Here is a 16,662-nt window from a genome sequence, read left to right as displayed (position 1 = left end):
GGATATGCAAGAGAGAGAGACTGTAGAAGAGAAAAGAGCAACATTGCTTTAAAAACTGCTTCTCAAATGTAAATTTTCAAAATTAAAGGCTTCTTAAGCACCTGGTAAAATGCACATCACAACTTTCTCATTTTCACTTTCCCATTAGCTACAGATGTGGAGCAGATGAGTTCCTCTGCTGTCCTTCCTATGAACTCCATGGCCAGTAAGTACCTCTTTTTCTTGCTGCATGTGATGAGGTAGAATTTCTTGCTCTGAGATCACGTAAGGAGATGCACTGTACTTCTCTGTACAGACTTGGAGAGGTTTTGCTGCTAATGCTTACTCACAGATGAGGATCTGACACTGGGTTAGCTCTTTCCCACAGAATCAGCACTGAGCAGGTCTGCAGTCACTGCTGACACCAGCAGAAGGCTGCACGGGGGCTTTTCCACTGGAGGCACATCAGTGAAAGCTGTAAAGTCGATGCCTGAATTACAGGGAGGCAGTGAAAGTAAAACGTGAGGTGCTGGTGAATTACCCTGTGGTAAAAGCATCTGAAGTGTTGCCATATCAAGCCTGGAAATCCAGTAGCTGGAGGTTTCTCCTGAAATCGAGAGCAGTCAGTCAGATCCTCTTCCCTTCCCGTTAGGACCGCTCCTGTAGCGTTCTGTGACCGAAACGCCGCTCTGCTGCGTCCTAAAACGGGGATTCGGAGTCGTGCAGCGCTCCATCTAGCGGTGTCTGCTGTGCCCGAGGACCACGTGCGTTTTGTTGGTTAGAATCCACTAGATGGCAACAAGTCGTTGTCAGATGCTATGGATCACGTTTGAAACAATTGTATTCCAAATAGAGGGATGATCTTTGTGCAGATTTTTCATTTAAAACAACTTATGTCATTTTTGGAAACAGCGGAGTCCCCAGGTGTGGCACACTATGGACAGGCGTTCACTTAAAAGCAAAGCTCAGATGTTCCCAGCTGCTAAAAACCCGTCCTGTTCCAGGACATGGCGCTGCCTCCGCTGTGCTGCTGGCACTGGGTTGGTTGGAGAACTTCGAAGCTTTGGAGAACTGCGGTCCCTCTGCCTTGAGAAATGTAGAGCTCATGAGAACATTGCTTAATGTTCTGTTGAATCTTTGTAGCCTGAAAAAGCTCAGACGTAATGCATGAGAGGCCTCAGTGCAGTAAAAAGCATTAAACCAAAATTTAATTTTCACCATATTCTCACATCGGGATAAATCTGCCAAATACTGAAAGCAAAGGCTGTCTAATGTGAGTTGAGCAACCTTCTTTTTTCCCTTAAGTGACTGTTTATTATTGCTGGTCTGAATGTGCCTGGCTACAGCTTTCTTGTCTGTTATCTTTGAACTGAAAAATGCCTGTCTATACTGATATGAACTTCTGACAAACTAAATAAATTGAGCTCTTGGAGTTCTCTCGATGTCTTCCTGTCTCGTGCTCTATGGGTGCAGGTGGGCAGGCTGGCCGCAGTGCCTGCTGGTAGAGGCCCGTGGTGTGCAGGTCCTGCTGCCCGTCCTGCAGGGCTGTGGTTGCTGCTGGCATGGAGCAGCTGGTGCCACAAACATCTGAACTGTCCCAGGCATGTGCACCCAAAGCTCCTCAACATCTCTGCTATAACCCCCACCCCAGTAGATTTTTTTTTTTTTTCCTTGCTGTCTCATTACTAAATGGAAGTAAAGATAGAAGGACTTTCACAGTGGAGCGGAAAATGGAGATCTTATGCATATTTGTGCATTCAGAGAATGCAGCTGCCTCAGTGGAGTGTCTGCCTCAACTTTCTGCTTACGCATTAGCAAACCGTATGCAGTCTTTGTTCCTGAAATGTCTTATTTGGAATAATTGAAGTGTTATTTTCATATTCCTTTGCAATAAGGATGAACATCTGTCAAGGATTTCTTCTGTTTTCATACAGACATATGTGGAGAAAACCAGTGTAGGCCAAGTGGTATTTCAGTGTTTAAAATAACATGAAAGTGCTTTCTTGCTTATTATTTAATAATCCATTGGGAAGAGTCCACATGGTGCACTCATACCCTTTGAGTCTTCCGAACATGCTTTAAAGTCTGCAGTTTCAAAGACAAAATGTCCACCTCATCCACACCAAGCCCCCGCCTGGTTTCATGGCTGGGCAGTCTGGCTGTGCGTCTGATCAGATCTGTGGTGCTCCAGAGAACTATCTAGGTGTGCCTGCAGCCCCCAGCCCACACTGAGCATGCTGAGGCAGTGCTTGCTGGGGGCGGCTGATGCTGAACAGAGCCCCTCTGCCACACATGGGAGGACTTATTCTAAAGCCTCAGTTCTGCATGGAGTAGTCTTCAGCTTCCAATCTGTTGAACTCAGCAAGGCAGTTCCTGACTAAAATGAAACAATTTTGTCTTCTAGCAGAACAAGCAAGCAGGGGTTTATTACTAATATTCACCTAATTGGAATTCAATTGTCATTAGCAAGTTGTTTTGACTTGAGCTGTGCAGCAGGCGTGCAGCTGGTGGCTGTGCAGTGCCCTGTGCTGCGTGTCTCAGCAGGCTGCTGCCAAAGCGCCCGTCAGCAGCTGCAGGGGTAAGCATGGCTCAGGAAAATGCCTGCACCCATTTAGCAGTGAATTGACCGTGGTACTGCTGGGCTGAGCAGTGCCCACCCATCCCCAGCTGGCTGTGCCCAGCACCACGGCCTGGGGTCTTCTCTTCAGTAAATCATGTCTGAAGTTACACTCAAATGTGTTCTGTGTGAAAAAGATACTTGAAGTCACTGGTAAGTGCCACTAAGTCATCTATTTCTGCTCTTCAGTAAGCTTGCTTTGTGCAAGTAAAACTTCATTTAAAGAACACAGCAAGAATATTTATATTCCAAGATATTGTTTTTAATGTGCTTCAATAAATAGTACAGACTGGCACAGAAATGTACCTGATCAGGCTTCCGTATTTATACAGATGGCTTGTATGCTTTATAAAGGATCGCCCATAGCAGCAGCATGGGCTAACACTGCCTGCACTGAAGATGGCTCATGATTGCTTTCTTGTGCTTGGAATAGAAACACAGCCTTGAAAATAGCTGTGTTTGTGCCCCATTAGAATATCTGCTTTTCTACAAGGTATGCTTATTTTATCTCAAATGTACTGCTTTGTAGAATGTTAATCTTTGGGGGGGCTGCGAGGTAGCAAAAAGCATCCCTACGGGCACGTGCTCCCAAATGAGCAGGGCTGGCATGTTCCACTGCTCCTGCTGAGCCCCGGTGCAGCCCTCTGGCTACTGGCAGGCAGAACTTGACTCAGCTTCTCCAGCAGCAAGCACCTGTCCCCTTCCTGCCAGGTCAGCCCCAAGCGAGCAGCACGGCCACGCAGCCTCTTAGCCAGCTGGTCCGCAGTTTGCATTCATTGATCAGTGAGTTGATAGCAATGAAAACCCACCGACAGCAATGAATGTTGATTGCAGCCATTAGATGCTGGGCCGGAGCGCTGACAGCCCTGCTGTGCTGTGTCGTCCTGCAGGACAGGTGGCAGTGCAGTCCTTGGTCTCAGGGCATGTGGCTCTTTCATGGCTTCTTGAAGTCTTGGTGACTTCTGCAAACTATGTTTACATGGGGAGGACAGTACAAAGACATTCTGTGCTCTGCTAACGGCATTAAAAATATGACACAAGTTACCTTTTTCATAAAGGTGATTTGTTGGGTTACTCACAGATTCCTGCTGGCAGGCAGAGTGCTTCTGTAGATCAGATCGTTCCCAGCTCTGTAGCACAAGGCTGAGAACTGCACATTCATCACCACACCTTCCCCGCTCCCACTGAAATGATTGTCCAGCAATTCTTGAGCACAATCCCTGTCCTCAAACTCGATGAGGGCTGGGTTTCATTCCAGAAATACTGGTGTTACAGCAGTATGAGAGGCATCCTGCCCAAGTGTTTGTCCTCCCGGAGGTTACTGCTGAGCCCCCAGCAGTGCTTGCACAGGGCCACACGTCCTGGCCAGGAGTGCTGCTTGTGGTGAGGCCCTGTGTGGCTGAAGGCTTTCAGACCTCCTGGTAGGGAAGCTGTCGTGGTTGGGGTACCGGATGCCCTGTACTGGCAAAAACAATGTGCTAAGGGCCTGTTCTGTTGTTTTAATTCTGCTAGATGGTGTGATGTAAGCAGGTAAAGGAGCAAAGTGTACTTCTAAGGAATAGCTGTCGCTTTCAGGAGTCTGTGCTTTCTTGTGGGCCTGAGACATATCTCATGGCTGTGTGCAGAAGTAAAACTGCATGTGATCTCTTCCACAACAGCCCAAACCAACAGGCATGTGCTCCAAGTCATTCCCTTATGGGTTCTGTGGTTCCTGTGCTCTTGTGAGGGTGTGTGCTGTTATAGCAGGCTGTGCGTGGTGCTGCACCAGAGCAGCCAGGTGGGACAGCAGGGTGGGTGCTGCTGAGCTGTGTGTGTGTTCACCTCTCCTTTGAAAGGAGGGACATTTGCCTGTATGCCTGCTTGTAAAGCACCAGTGTGAGTCATGGGAGCAGCTGGACCCTGCAGGGAGGAATCCAGTCCTGGGGCAGTGCTGCTGGTGAGCAGCTGCTGAAACCCAGTGCAGGCTCCTAGGAGCAAATGAGCTGACATTCCAGAGCTGCTTCTGGCCGAGCTCAAGTTGCCAGTCCAAATGGGATGGGCTTCCCTTCTGACCTGGTCTATATTCTGCAGTTCTGAACATATACCATCCTCAGGTTTGTTTCCAAGTATACCATATGCTGTAGATATGTTACTGCTCTTGCGCTGACTGCAGAAAATCTTCCATTACCCTCAGATACTTTGTTTTGCAGAAATTCTGGTCTAGCTCACAGTCTTTTAAAAATAGAAAACGACCATTTCTTACACACCAATTCATTTCTTGAGAAAGTAGAACTGGAAAAACTCCATCTCCGTAGCTTTCAATATGATCTGTAAATCACAACCTGTTAATAGCAACCATATGTGTATAGCTATGAAGGTTCAAGCTCCATTTAACAGAGGGTTTGTGATAAACCTCAAGGTACAGTCAACGGTCGATGGTTTTTCTTAGTTCTCAAACTCACCGACAGCGTTGAATGTTCACTGAAGCTATCCAAAGATGGCTGTGTACATGCACTGTGCATACTTTCCATGCATATGTTTTCCATAGACTAACAGTGGAAACACTGCTGAGGGCTGCACATTCTTTATTGCAAAGTCTTAAACTGCTGCGAGTATTTTAATTACAAAATGGAACCGTGAGGACTAATGAATAGCAGAAGTAGAACTATACTGTTATCAATGTGAACTTGACTTAGCCCTTCTTAAAACAGCTTTGAATATGTCTGAATGGCAGTTGTGAAAGAGCTTTTCTTCCTGTGGATGTATGTATTGTCAATAGCTGCTCTGAGGTTTCTAAAACATTTTGGAGCCCAAAGCTCGGGTCACCCTCCAAAGGCAGAGCGGTGGGGTGGGAGCTGGCCAGGCTGCTGCTCAGCCATGTGATTCCCAGTGGATTCACCTGATGCTGAAACGTTTTCTGTGCTGGCTGCAGCAGGGGTGATGCTCCCAGCCCTGTAATTTGGGGTTTACTCTCTTCAGGTTTCTATACAGTATCCAATCATCTTCACTTTTTTCCACCTGGTTTGTGTGGTTTCAGAGAGGAGCTATTTGCAGCTTATTTTTAGAAGCGGAATCCGCTGCTATTCCTGAAACAACTGCAGGGAGTGCAGCAGAGCTCACAAAGTTAGCAGGAATCCTTTCACTCTTCAATTCTGCAGACTTGATTTCAATTCAGTGTTTCCCTCATCGTGGGGCCGAGAGTGTTCTCTGTGAATATACCTTAACAGCCTGTGTGTTGCCTGTGAAAGTACTTAAAGCCAACCAGTTGTCCTAAACCGAGCAAGCTGTGTGTTCATGTGAGAGCTGAGCGTGTTCCCGGGATACAGCTTGGAGTCACTGCTTACATGGACTGATTTTAATGGTGCCGTTAAGCATCAACTGATCCTGAAAATGAAAAGAACTCTCTGCAAATTAGTCTCACCTTGTTCCTGCAATCTTTTCTGAGTAGGAGCTGGTGGAGAAAAAAGCAGCAAAGTGAAGTTGCATTGCTAACAAGCAGCGATCAGCCCGGAGCAGCAATGCTCGCAGTGCTGCGCGGTGACCACGGGAGCCATGGGAGCGTACAGCAGGGAAAGCACGAACACACCAAGCACAACATGTCAGTATTTGCACACTACGCTGTGAGAGGCTTTTTCCTCAGTTCACACCTTCCTCCCTTTGTGCCCCCCGACCTTCCACGTGGTCATGGCATCACGCCGAGTGCTCCGTGCACAGCGGTGTGTGTGGGCGCATGGCAGCAGTGGGAAGGTTGGACACAAACACATTTGCTTTGTTCCAGAGCAAGCTTTAGCTGTGCCATGAAAATGTTCTTGTTGTAGACATGAGCGTGTAAGCAGCAATGCCGCCGCCAAACAGCTTTCACGTTTAGCACTGATGCTTCTGTTTCTTCACTCTGCCCCAAAGCTCACTGGAGGGCTGCTGGATACATCTTGGGACAAGGTGAGATCAGGGCACAAAGGCACCGATCGCCACCATTTGCCCTTTGGGATTGTAATGCTACAATGTTATCCCAGAGAAAATAAACACGGAGCTCTTCTGGGTCTCCAGGGAAATGGAACTGATAACTGTTTCCAATGATTTACAGAGGATTTCACAAGTTATTGTGATCCCATTTTGAGCTGACAGATGTGCTGGTGGATGCGGCGTAACCCCGGACCTGCACAAGGTGTTGGACTTAAAGTATGACATCTTAAACTGGGATGATAGAAATCTGCTGTGGCAAATGTTAAAAGGATTAAAAACTGACAAATGGGGAGGTCTCAGCGTAACTCTAAATGGGAACCTGACCAAGTTGATGCAGTCTGAAGAGTGACGGCTGTGTTGTAAAGCACTGCTCTGCAGACCTGGGAGAAACGCTGTTTCAGCTGTCACAGGTTTTTGTTCTCTTGTTTTAAATGGAAAAATGAAGGATAGATACAAACACAACTCCGTATCTCTAGATAAACATAGCAGAAATGAATGTTTTGGTACAGTCAAATGCAAAGTTTCATGTTTGGGAACAAGGACCACTGACTGTTCTGGCACCAAGGACTCTACTGTAAGAAGCAGTACTTGCTGTGGCAGGTCAGTGACTGCCGTGTGTGTGCAATCTAACTTCAGTGAGGTATTACAGGGACAGAGGCTGCTGCATCTGCATTTAGTTCTCCTCTAACTGCTGAAATGGTACTTTGTCCTGATGAGTGTGGGCTATGCTGCAGAGATCACTGAACTGAAAGGGTTCCTAAAAAGTGTAGAGAGTGAAGGAGATAATCAAGATTATTGCCAGTCTCTGTTTAGCTCGGGGTCAGCATCAAGTTGATCAAACCAGGGGTATGCATATGAAAATTGCAGATAGAATAAAGTTCTCTGAAGCACACTGATGAAAGGCAGCGAGTTCTGAGCTGTCTGCTGGTACCCTCACCCACACCACAGAGCCTCGAGCCTGGGCTAAGTAGGGGAAAATGTTTTGGCTTCACAGAATCAGTGTGAGCTTTTGTTGCGACAGAGCATGGAAGAGTGAAAAGCTTCTTTTGAACTGCAGAGAGATGATGCTGCAGCAAAACAAAGCAGAGGCTGAAACAGCTGTACTTCTTAAATGGAACTTGCTTTACCTTCCTATGGCAAACACACAAGCTCTCAAGATCAACCCCCCCAACACGTTACCTTCTAAAAGAAGTATCTGTCAAATGTGCTTGCAGGGAGAACCGCTGCTGGGCTGGAAGGCGCTGCGTTCGGGGGCTTTCTTGCTGACCTACTTACATAGGAGCGATCACACTGGATTAGGCTTCGGCTCAGTATCTGTCTCCTAAGTTGTTTTTGTGCTGGGATCAGCTGCACAGCACTGCCAGCTCTGCCTCCCTCTTCCCCAACCGTCCCTAGGGACCAAAGGGACCTCACCCAACCACCCCGGGAGCTGGGAGCAGCTCCTGCAGCTGGTGGGGGCTCTGAGCAGAGCTGTGGGTCTGCAGTGAGCTGCATGTCAGCAGTGTGGGCCTGCAGTGTGCATGGAACAAAGCCATGTCAGCCCGGGATGTCTTCATTTGGTGCATCTTCATCTTGTTTTATGTAATGTAAGAAATTTTCTGTTTAATTCAAAACAAAACCAAAACCAAGCGATGGCTGGGAGCTCTGCTGAATTGCAGCTATCAGCTACAACGAAGCAGATCTAAGTGGTGGTTAATGGGCACGTAGAAAAGGACATAGCAGGAGAAACTTGCATATTTCCTACTAATCATCTGCTGTCTTCCAGATGCTTTCAGCTCCCTCTCTGTCTCAGCCTCTCCACACTCAGTAACCATGAATGAACTTTTCTCTGTGTGGGTTCTCCAGCAGCATCCCTGTGAACTCCTCTTGTCCCACATCTTTGACGTCTGTGGTCTGCAGATTACTGTCAATATTGGATTCATTGTCAGGATAGCTGAGATTCCTCCGCATTAAAAATAAATTCCCACAGTTGTGCTCTGACACATCCAATGCTGGGTGAGCAGCTTCTGCAGCTATAACACTGCTGTCTGTTGGTATATCCAGCATGCTGGTGATTCTTCATCACTGAAATAATATTTCTCCTGTGTTATTACAGTGGTGAGCTCAGGTATGTACTTCCCCCAAAGGCACCGCTGTGCTGAGCGCTCTTGTTGATGGCAGCTGATCTGTGCAAGCACCACGGCCAGCCTGGGTTCTTCCTCTTGGTATTCTTAGAAACTACTGGCATAGCTGTCAGTGTGGCAGTCCTGTTAGCCAAAGCTACTTCTGCTGTGGAGAATGGACTTTCTGCTTTCAGATGGGAAACAGTTGGACTTGGCCAGGCTTTCTGTGGTAGGGTGGGCAGAAAATGCCGTCTGCTCCTACACGAGTCTCAGCAGTGAGGTTGGAGATATCCTTATATTTTTCTGAAACGCAAAATGTAGCTGGAGATCAGAATGTTGAAGAGAATCCTGGTCTGTGGAATGACTATCTCCTTTGTTTCTCATCAGCATGCTACAAAGCCTGCTCTATGGCTCTATGGGCATTGCTACGTGCACCTTACCAGGAATCATTTTAACGCTTCAAGACACTGAAGAAAAGTGCAAAAAATTGCATGCATATTTGACAGAGAAAATTTGTGTTGCAAAGTAATCACAAGAGAGATCTGAAGAGTTTTTCTTTATGTGATTGAATCCTGAAAGAGCAGACTGACACGTGGTCCTCACTGCAAAGGGAAGGGAAGAGAAGGGAAGGGAACGTCCCTTCTGAGCAGGGCAGCTCCCAGGTGCACCACATCCCACACCCTGGCTGTAGCAATGTCCCTGTGTTCACACACGGATACTGCCGAAAAACACAGAAATATCTGCTTTGGAAGCAGTACGGATGGAGAGGGATCAAATGAAGAATTTGCTTTTCGCAATCATGATGTCTTATTCATTGCTAACTTGTCCTTTGAAGATGACTGTGTTTTTCAGCTGTATAATCCAGCAGTTCTCATCTGCCAGACTTGTAGACTTGCAGCTCTTCTCAAAAGAAACACCTCTGAAACATCACTTCTTTGGCTCAGCTTAGAAAGCGTGGCACTTCTGGGTCAACTCCATGTTGCTATCTCAAAGGATGTATAGCATACATCTTGAAAAGATTTTACTTCTAAGAACTACCAGTTAAGTGCATAAAGCACCTATATATTTTTCCTTCCTGTGAAGGCATTACAGGTCCCCATTCCCTCACTGGGTGCCCACTGCTGCACTGGCAGCACCAGATCCCACCCACCCCTGGCTCAGGTGTCTCTTGAAAGTCTGTGTGTCAAAGGATGTGACACAAGTCAATGTCCCTCTGAATGCAGAGCATCAAAGGGAGTTGTAATTCCGAGTGCACTGCTTCCTATAGCATTCATGGGCACATGGATCCAGCTAGATTTTTCCTGTTGCTAAAAGATAACGTTGTGTAGCATCATAGATGGGAAACAAGATAAGCACCAAAGGGAAAAAAAAAACAAAACATCTTAGAGACCACTGATCTTTGAGATTATCCTGAGGGTTATTTAGAGGATACCCCATAATCTTTCACACAAGTGTGGAATGTGCAAGCAGTCTGTTTCCTCCAAGCTGTGACCTACGTAGTTTCCATGCAACCCACTCAGACCTTATTTTTGAGACTAAGGACTCCTCCTTGCCTGTGCATTTAACGTCCACTTCTCCACTGCAAGGCCCTGGTGCCGCAAAGCGTGGGGAAGAGGGGAAGGGAAATGGCTCTCGTATGCTGAGCTGCAGAAGTGAGCACCCTGCTGAGCCTGCCTCGTGTAGCACTGCTGCAGCAGCTGCTGCTGGCTCGGACGGCCGTGGGGCCATAGTCCAGCACCCATGGCTTCACGGGCACCTGAGAAGCTCGATCTGTTAGCTCTCCTTTTGTGCTCTCTTCTACAGTTGTTTGATCCCACTGCCTGCCTTTTCTCCTGGGCTGTGATGAGAGCACAGCTGATGTAAGGGTGTTCTGTGCCAGTTATCGAAGCACAGCAATGAGCTGCAGGGGCTGTAGATGGTAGTTCTAAAATCTGGTTAGAGTACTGTTTGAATGGAGGGTTCAATTATTATGTCATTTTGCAGTTTTCCTTTTGCACTGAATTCATTGGTACTTAAAAACTATTTTCTCAGGTTTTAAGATACTTTCTCTCCTTCCCCCTTCCAAGTGCTCCCACCAGCACACGTTTGCCCAGTGCCTGGTCCTTCTGACTGGAACAACTCAGAGCTGTCAGAAGAGAGGAATCTCATCCACAAGACAGATTTCTCTTGCAAACACTTTGTGGTTTCACAATGACAACCCAGAAAGCATAGGTTGGTATCCCAGACACTGAGCACTACTGTCAAAATGCAGATGGCAAAATCCTTATACACAACTAAACACAAAGTTTTGGAAGAAGTCTGGCTCCATTCAGACAGAGCAATAAAACCCACTGCCCTGTAAGGGCTCCCCAGAGCTCACGTGGCACAAAGGAAACAGCCCCACTGCACTCACATACTGCAGTATGTTCTTCATTTGCAATGTGTAACGCCGAGCACTGCATCTATCCGCTGGTTACTGAAGGTAGAAATGAATTAAATAGGGCAAGCAAAGCTGCAGCTAAGCTATTATGCATTTCAGATTGCTTAGTGTTTGGCATGCGGGCCAAATGCTTTAGATTATAAGGCATAAGCCTTTCAGAACCTTAAGTTATTTCAAAATTAAATGGATGACAGGCACAGGTCTGCTGCATGGATTTGATTTTCTTTGTGTGTTAGTAGAAGCAGTAAGCAGTGTCTATGTAAGTATCTAATGAAGCTATTTTCTACTGTTATAGGTTTACTATGAGAAACAGAGCTGAGACAGCACAACATTTTGAATAAAACAAATTGAACAGATTCTCAGAAATGTAGGTCACAGTAACAGATGACCTATACACGGTCCTAGTTTTTGATGCAACTGTCTAATCTGCTCTGAGAGTACTAGCCAGACATCATTCCTAATTGACCTTGATATTCAGTGAACAGAAAGAAAGCTAAAGCCACGCAATATTTAAATCTTCAGCAGAAGAAAGATGTGGTGAATTTGAATGCGTTCTCTTTCATACTTAGAATCCGCACTTGTCCTGTGAACCTTTGTCTGCAAACGCATTGACCATCTTAGAAATCCGAATTAGAGGCTCCAGCCATGGGAATGTGTCAGAACAGCCACTGCTGTCAGTGCGGTGCCCACTGCACGACGCGGCTCTGCAGCGCGGCCGCCCGCTGTGTCCCCAGGCTCTCCCCTGGGCTGCAGTGATTGCTGGCTGGGGGAGAGCTGTCACTCCTGGGCAGGTGGGTGCAGCCTGGGCCGGGTTCTGCAGAGCGGCGCCTGCGGGCACCCAGACTGCAGGCACTGTCATTGCATAAGTGGGAGCTGCTGACACTTCAGGGCACTGGAATGCAGCACAGCCATGAATGTCAGCGTAGCACGGGGGGCTGGGAAGTGCTGTTGGTTTGGTTAAACCCTGACCACCTCTGTTTACAGACCAGACTAACCCTTTTTGTTCACGACCCTGACTTTAAATGTGTTACTTGAAGCAGGCACTGCAGGCTTCCTGCCTGTGTGCTAAAGCAAACGTATGGGCTGCCGGGAGGAATTAAGCAGTAAGGCCTTAAATGGTCTCATGATGTCTTTTCAAGAAAACTGTCATCTGATTTAGGCTACCAGTTAGGAATTGGTAAATGTACCACAGGAGGGTTTCAGACTGATAACCTCTGGTTTACTGGACCTCACAAACCGCTCAATGTGTGCTTCTTTGGCCGGGAAGGACCACACGGCGCTGCTATCAGCAATGCAGTGCTGTGTCCTGGCTGGAGGAGCAGGGGCTGCACGCAGGGCATGGCCACAACGCCACTGTGCACAGCTGTAACACAGCTGGGATGGAAGGCAGCCCTCTGCTCAGCCAGCGCTGCTGCTGTTCTGTTAGAGCAGCGGCACTCACATGCACGGTGGTACAGTTAACGCGGGGTTTGGTCGGGGTTGAGATGCGGCACTTCAGAGTTTGTAGTAATGGTAATGGTGACTTGTGGCTGTTGTATGGACAGCTGCTGAGCTGTGCACACAGCTTTTGGGTGCTGCGGGGAAACTAAGAATGAGTGAAGTCTATGTAAAAAAGTAATGTTGTTGACCTGCGTGTCAGTGCTGCTTATGGAAAAGCGTGCCTTCCTCTGATCTGTGATATGGAGACACCTGACTTTGTAACGGTTGAAATGTTTGAATTATATCAATAATATGGTTTTGAAGTGATTATGGCATCTGTTGGCTATTACAGAGATAAAATGAAATTCTTAAGATTCCCCATCCTTTGTTAAATTGCTGCACTTGGTCGGACCCGGCGCGCTTATGGGCAGCTGAGCCTTGTCGTGAGAGTTAGCTGTTAATGAGCGCTCAGACTGCATGCGCTGTGGGATGCTGCAACTGCTGCCACTTCAAAGTCTGTTTGTAGTTAAAAGGTCTCTTCTTTTTTGTGAGTCTTCATAAACTTTACGTGGGAATAGGTGTAAGTGGAGGTGGGAAAGCTGCTACCTGTTACTTCTGAGGGAAGGTTAAGGACCTGACCCAACAGGAACTTCAGCAGCTATCAGCATCCTTTCCTGATGTGCACGATGGGATTATTCTGTCCCAGCTGAGGTTACAGACGTTTACAGGCAGGGATGTGCCCAGACGTTCCTTTTACAGCTGCTCTCATTAGGCACAGGCTCTGCCAGCCTCTACCACAGGCTTCCATTCCGAGCAACGTGCTTAACAGGTGTTAAAGCTGAGCCACCCAATCGCTAGGCAGAATACAACACGATGCCTGTTTTCAAATAGCAATTTCAGGAGATTTTAATTTCTTTAATTTTAGAACCAGCCTACTGCCGAGCAGCTGGTATCAGCACTGAGGGGAAGCGGGAAAGGTGGCTGCAATGTAAAGTACAGCGGTATTTAGTCTGCAAATGCTTTGCTGGTAGATGCATCAATATCCATAACTTTTAATAGACATCATCTGCAATATTTTCATTCAGAGGCTCCTTTTGATGGGTCCTCCTGGGTAAGTACCAGCAAGGAAAAACAGGAAGATCAGAACAGCTTGGGTGATTCATGTCACCCAAGTTCTGCTGAGAAGTAATCTCTCCATGCCACTGTACTGCAGCAGGAAGAGAATTCAAGGAAATTATATAATGATGCAGACAAAACCGATTCCCAGCAGGGGTGTTTACATTCACGTTTGTATTTCCAGTGCCCTGAAACAGCATCTGAATGCACAGTGAGCCGGCCCCTCGCATACAGGGGTATGGTGGGTCACTGGTAATTCGTACCACACCGGAGAGAACTGCACTTTTTCACACTGTGCAGTGGTTTGGCCATCCCTACCCGGCCACGGGGAGCAGCAAACAGCCAGACCTGCTTTCTCTTTGACACTGCTTCGTGTCACTGCAGCTCAGTGACAAACACGTTTCCCACTTGTGCTGTGTGACGGCTCTGTCTGTTCCCCGGGGGAAGCAGTGCTGCTCTGTGCTGCAGCCCGGCCCGCGGCTGTGCGTGGGTGCCGGGAGCCTTGGCAGGACCTGTATCCGAGGGTGATGGCTGGGGATCGGTTCTGGCAGGTGAGGAGGGGCAGCCTGAGCTCCTGGGGCACCTCCGCCCCCAGCGCACAGCCGGGGCAGCTCTGCGTCCTACAAAGCCCCGCGCTGGGCCCTGATCTCGGTGGCTTCTGCTCATTGGCTCCTGGCAGAGGATTAAAGCCCTGTCTCTGAGGAGCCCTTGCTTTAACTCTGCAAGACTATAGGAGAGGCAGGGCGATAGGAAGCACCGGACACCGAGTGTTTTGTTTTCCTCATTTATTGCGCTGTTTGCCAGGTGCCACAGCTCAGGGTCCCTACCACACCTGCACGCAGCCTCCAGGCTGCCCCCAGGCAGCCACCGCTGCCCCGAGCAGCCGCACCGCTGCCGTATGCGGGTAACCGCGGGGGGTTCTGTCCGCCAAATCCCTTTTCTCGTCCCCGCGCGACTTCTGGCCCGCGAGGGCTGCAGCGCGGCGCAGGGCCGTGTCCGCGGGGCTGTGCCGTGCCCGCGGGGCTGTACCCGCACGGCTTCGTGCCAGCTGGGCGGTGCGGAGCGCCCGGCGCGGTGCAGCCCCGCGCTGACGGCAGCGCCGCATCAAAAGCTGTAATTTCCTGTGCGCTGCAGCCCGGCTCTGCCGCTCCAGCTTTGTGTCCCCCGGCCTGTGCCTGCGCTAACAGACCGCTATTGTCCGGCGGCGAATGGTGGCTGGCAGCGAAGAATTGCTGTCTGGTTTCTATTCAAATCCAGGTACGGGCGCATGAATGGAGGCGCCCGGCAGCAGCGCGAGCCGCGGGCGCCCAATGCGGGGCCGTGCGGGAAGCGCCGCAGCTCGGGGCGGGGTTTAACGCCGTTTCTGATACTGCCGGGAGCTTTTGGAGCGCTCTCCCGTTTCTGGGCACGAGCAGTGGGGACAATCGCCCACTTGGGAACTTTCTAAACTTGTTGCGGCGTTTTCCTTACAGCAGAACCAGCCCGATTCGTTTCTAAAGCTCGGGGACCGATAGAAAAAGTTGATGAAATCGAAGTATTTCCTTAGAGCGTACTAAACGTACAGGTTGGCTGAGTTTTATTGCAGACAGAATCTGGTGCAAGCGTCACAGTGAGTGACAGAGCGCAGCGCGTTCAGCAAACACACGGCACTTCTCACGGCACAACTTTGGCTAAGCGATCTTCGCACGGCGCTTTCCACACGTTTCAGGCATCTGCGGAATGCTGCACGCGGGGTTCGCGTTACCGTCAGATTTGGGGTCGGCCGCGCAGCCCCGCACCGCCGCCCCGCGCCGCCGCCTTTGTCCCCGGGCGGCTCCTCCCGTCCGCGGCGCCGCGCCCGCCCCGGGGCCGCGCAGTGTTCGGTTACAGCGCGACTTTCTTCTCCTCCGCTTTTTCCTGGGGCTTTTTTTTTTTTTTTTTTTTTTTTTAAATCCCCGTCTGGGGATGGGGCCGATATGGGGCCGATATGGGGCGGGGGCTCTTTCCTTTCCGCCCCGCTCCGCGCCCCGCAGCGCACGAAGCTTTGTGCGGCCGCCGCGCGGGGCCGGGCCGCCGCTCCGCAGCTGGCTTACATTACGCGATGGATATAAAAAGCTTCTATCGGAGAACAAAGGAGCACGTGCAGAAACGGGGCTGGAAAAGCCCCTGACAGCCCCGCGCCCGCCGGGCGGCAACGAGCTCCGGCCGCGCTCCCGGCGCCCGCGGCCGCCCCGAACGCCCCGACGCGAACGGAAACCCTTCATCCTTACCTACGGCCCCGGCGGCGCGGTCCCGCGCTGGGGGCACCGCTCGGGCGCCCGCAGCTCCGGCCGCCCCTCGCGGCCCCGCCCGCTCCTCCCCGCCGCGCCCGCGGCCGTGCCCGCGGCGCCCGCCCTGCCCGGCTCGGCCCGGCGCTCGGCCGGCGGCGGCGGCTCGGGGGCGCGCGGCGGGCGGGCGGGCGCGGCGCCGAGCGGCTCCCGGCGCCCCGCAGCCCTGTCTGCGCCGCCCCGCCGCGCCTTTATAGCGGCCGCCGTCACGTGCGCGCCGCGACGCCGCCGAGTGGCCGCGCCGCGCCGAGGGGCGGGATGGGGGCGGCCGCGCCCGGCGCGGAGCGTGGGGCCGGGGCGTGTTTGGGTGTCTGGCGGCGGGGCCGGGCCGCGGGGAGCCGCGCCGGGGGCGGGCGGGGACGGGCCCTACCTTGCGGCCGCCGGGGACGGCGCCGCGGCGCTCGGAGCGCTCTCGGGCGGCGGGGAGGGAGTTCCGCCGGTTTGCCGGTTTCGGTGTTTTTAGGGTGATGCAAACCGAGCTGCTGCCGCTGACTGCCGGCCTCGGGTCGTCCCGGCGCTGAGGCTGAAGGATTTCCTCGCGGGCGGCGGGACGGCTCCGTCCCCGTCCCCGAGGTGGCAGAGGGACCGAGGCCGGCCCTGAGGGGCGCAGCTGGGCAGTGGGACGCGGGGCCCTGAAGCCATTCTCGGCAGCTGGATCCACAACCGCGGGGCTCCCCTGCCGTGTCCCCGTGTCCCCGGCAGCACAATGAGATGCTAACGGCTGGGGCTGCACGCTGGGGATGTACTCCCTCCATGGAAGTG

At 50.7% G+C, this 16,662-nt stretch overlaps 1 protein-coding gene, 1 long non-coding RNA gene and 2 other non-coding genes across 6 annotated transcripts in view; 1 reads left to right on the top strand and 3 right to left on the bottom strand.

Moving 5' to 3' along the window:
- The window catches only part of NR6A1 (nuclear receptor subfamily 6 group A member 1), a 65,241-nt gene that overhangs the window by 11,883 nt on the left and 36,696 nt on the right, over positions 1 to 16,662 (top strand). For 2 of the 3 annotated variants that reach the window (XM_015279583.4, XM_015279582.4), the window contains exon 2: positions 149 to 205. The exons of the other annotated variant lie outside the window; for it this stretch is intronic. In XM_015279583.4, the coding sequence (XP_015135069.1) occupies positions 149 to 205 (57 nt within the window). The remainder of the gene's footprint in view (positions 1 to 148; positions 206 to 16,662) is intronic. 3 annotated transcript variants of the gene reach the window in all.
- On the bottom strand, positions 3,353 to 3,437 carry MIR181B2 (microRNA 181b-2). Its single transcript, NR_031466.1, has one exon. It is a non-coding gene; the product is annotated as a microRNA 181b-2 (primary transcript).
- On the bottom strand, positions 4,987 to 5,077 carry MIR181A2 (microRNA 181a-2). Its single transcript, NR_031467.1, has one exon. It is a non-coding gene; the product is annotated as a microRNA 181a-2 (primary transcript).
- Positions 5,144 to 15,989, bottom strand: LOC107052170. Its single transcript, XR_003070964.3, has 2 exons — positions 15,844 to 15,989; positions 5,144 to 15,316 (listed from the first exon to the last, which is right to left on the bottom strand). It is a non-coding gene; the product is annotated as an uncharacterized LOC107052170 (long non-coding RNA).

Source organism: Gallus gallus, chromosome 17 (assembly GCF_016699485.2).
Source record: "Gallus gallus isolate bGalGal1 chromosome 17, bGalGal1.mat.broiler.GRCg7b, whole genome shotgun sequence".
Classification (NCBI taxonomy): domain Eukaryota; kingdom Metazoa; phylum Chordata; class Aves; order Galliformes; family Phasianidae; genus Gallus; species Gallus gallus.
Note: the sequence above shows the minus strand (reverse complement) of the source record. Positions and strands in the feature narration are given on the sequence as shown.